At 43.7% G+C, this 2165-nt stretch overlaps 1 protein-coding gene across 2 annotated transcripts in view; it reads left to right on the top strand.

Moving 5' to 3' along the window:
* The first annotated feature begins 330 nt into the window (after positions 1-330).
* Positions 331-2165, top strand: part of LOC127009730 (beta-1,4-N-acetylgalactosaminyltransferase bre-4-like) — a 168546-nt gene continuing 166711 nt past the window's right edge. For both annotated transcript variants that reach the window (XM_050883103.1, XM_050883105.1), the window contains exon 1: positions 331-642. Coding sequence is in view for 1 of the 2 variants with exons in the window: in XM_050883105.1 (XP_050739062.1) it covers positions 574-642 (69 nt within the window). In the remaining variant the exon portion in view is untranslated. The remainder of the gene's footprint in view (positions 643-2165) is intronic.

Below are 2165 nucleotides of genomic sequence, written 5' to 3' on the forward strand. Positions count from 1 at the left end.
TTACGTAAAATGGCCTCACCCACAAAGACACCCACAAAGAGCCATGCTTACCCACAAATTTGTGGGTAAAACCCACAAAGTGGCAACACTGCCGGGAAAGTCTAACTAAAATGACGCAATCAATTCTTCAGAGCTCCTTTAGTTGTTGAATTGGATTTAAACTCGAGGAACAATGTGTACTGAATATATATAATCAAGTGTAGCATTGAAAATGTAAACACAGATGAAGAGTAAGTAAGTCATAAATGGGAGAACATTATCATTGACCCGAGTAAGGGAGACTGAAGGATATCAGAGGTGAGCTCCGCCACTGCCATCTGTTGGCCGTCGTGTCGTCACTCGTCAGTGAAGCTTGCCAGTGGTGCAGTGCGGACCACTATTCCCGCGCTCTGTACATTATGTGCTGAAACATCGTTACTGAAGCCACCATCTGCCCTATTTTGGCATGATAAGTCCAGCTGTGTGTAACTAATCGTTCGGATGCCTGTTAAAGGATGGTAGTGAATTTGGAATGGATAAAACTTGAGTGAAAGTTAAGTCGTCTGCTAGTGAGTGAGTGGTGGAGGGAGAGGGATGCTGCTGCTCCAAAGCAACCACCAGGACCATCATCACCACCACTACTTCGCCTGTGCTCCCGATAAGGTAAGGCATGTGCCCACATGCATGTTGTGACACCAATATTTTATGATCGCGGAAGAAGTGGCATGTATCAAGTGCAGGGAGTGTATTTCTAGTGTGTGTGGCAGTATGCAACGGGATATTTTGAGTGGGGAATATTAATGTGGGCGTTGATGTGTGTGTACGAAAATTTGAGTCTTGGATCACCCAGAATTACGGTGTCGACACACTTGCATGGGTAGAACACGAGGATTAGCTTTAGGACAGACGTCATATTTCCCCTATAATAACTTATGCTTACGAGGAACTTAAATGTCTTCCTGATTGCATGCGTGTTCAGTCAGGTGTGTGTGTGTGTAATTCACCCACGCCCTGATCACGAGCTGGACTCGCCATCGCCAGCAAGTACCTACCCTCCCGATTAGAGCAAGGCTCATAAGTCGATCTCTGGGTACTCCTGCTGAGACCTCCACTCACCACACGCCCCATCCCCCTTGCTCCAGGGGGGGCAGTAACCCCTCCTTGTCATTGTGTGTGTGTTCGCAATATTTTTTTTCTCTGGATATAATGTATTTGTCTCATGTGTTTACCGGAGAAAAATAATGATCCAGGTGAAAGAGGCGGGGAAAGGAGGTGGTCAGATAGGTGAGTGAGTAGCCGGGAAGTATGTTCAGCATACAGCTGATTTTGCCTCCTGCTAAGCTCCTTTCCCACCCATTGTCGACTGTAACTATATACTAGTTACTTGGATTATTTCAGGCACTATTTAGTGCCTCCATATAATACTTTGGGGAGAGCGTCGTAATGGTGCAACAATAACTTTTATTCCTACACACACACACACACACTCACACACACACACACACACACACACACACACTCACACACACACACACCGTACTATATCAAAGCCATCTTGATATATAAAGATGGCTTTGACTATATACACCAACTACCAGGACGCCCTCGACTCCATCTCACCAGCCTACACCACCACGAGACCCTTCTACACCGGTCTGCAATCAACCTACTCACCAGTCCAGACACAGACATACATCCTCACACCCGCAGTGACCCGCCCCCAACACTCAGTGAGGCACTGCAACATTCTTGCTCGGATATGGGCACGGACTGACCGTTTTAAGAACAGCGCCGTGCCCATAATGGTCAAATTTATAAACAATGCAAGCTAAGAGCAGCACTATTTGTCTATATTGTTAATTTATTCGCTAGCATTTATTATTATTATTATTATTGTTGTTATTACATCAATATATATATATATATATATATATTTAAATATATATATATATATATATATATATATATATATATATATATATATATATAAAACATTTCATACACACACACACACACACACACACACACACACACACACACACGGAGCTCTGTAGTGAAATAGTTCGCGCTCCCGCATCGCAGTTAGTGATGGGGGAACCGAGTACTGTCTGCAAACCGAGCAATTCAATTTTGATTATTCTTCAAAACCGAGTAAACCAAGTACGGAATGAATACTTATGCTCACA

The sequence above is a fragment of the Eriocheir sinensis genome, chromosome 41 (assembly GCF_024679095.1).
Source record: "Eriocheir sinensis breed Jianghai 21 chromosome 41, ASM2467909v1, whole genome shotgun sequence".
In the NCBI taxonomy this organism is placed as follows: Eukaryota; Metazoa; Arthropoda; class Malacostraca; order Decapoda; family Varunidae; genus Eriocheir; species Eriocheir sinensis.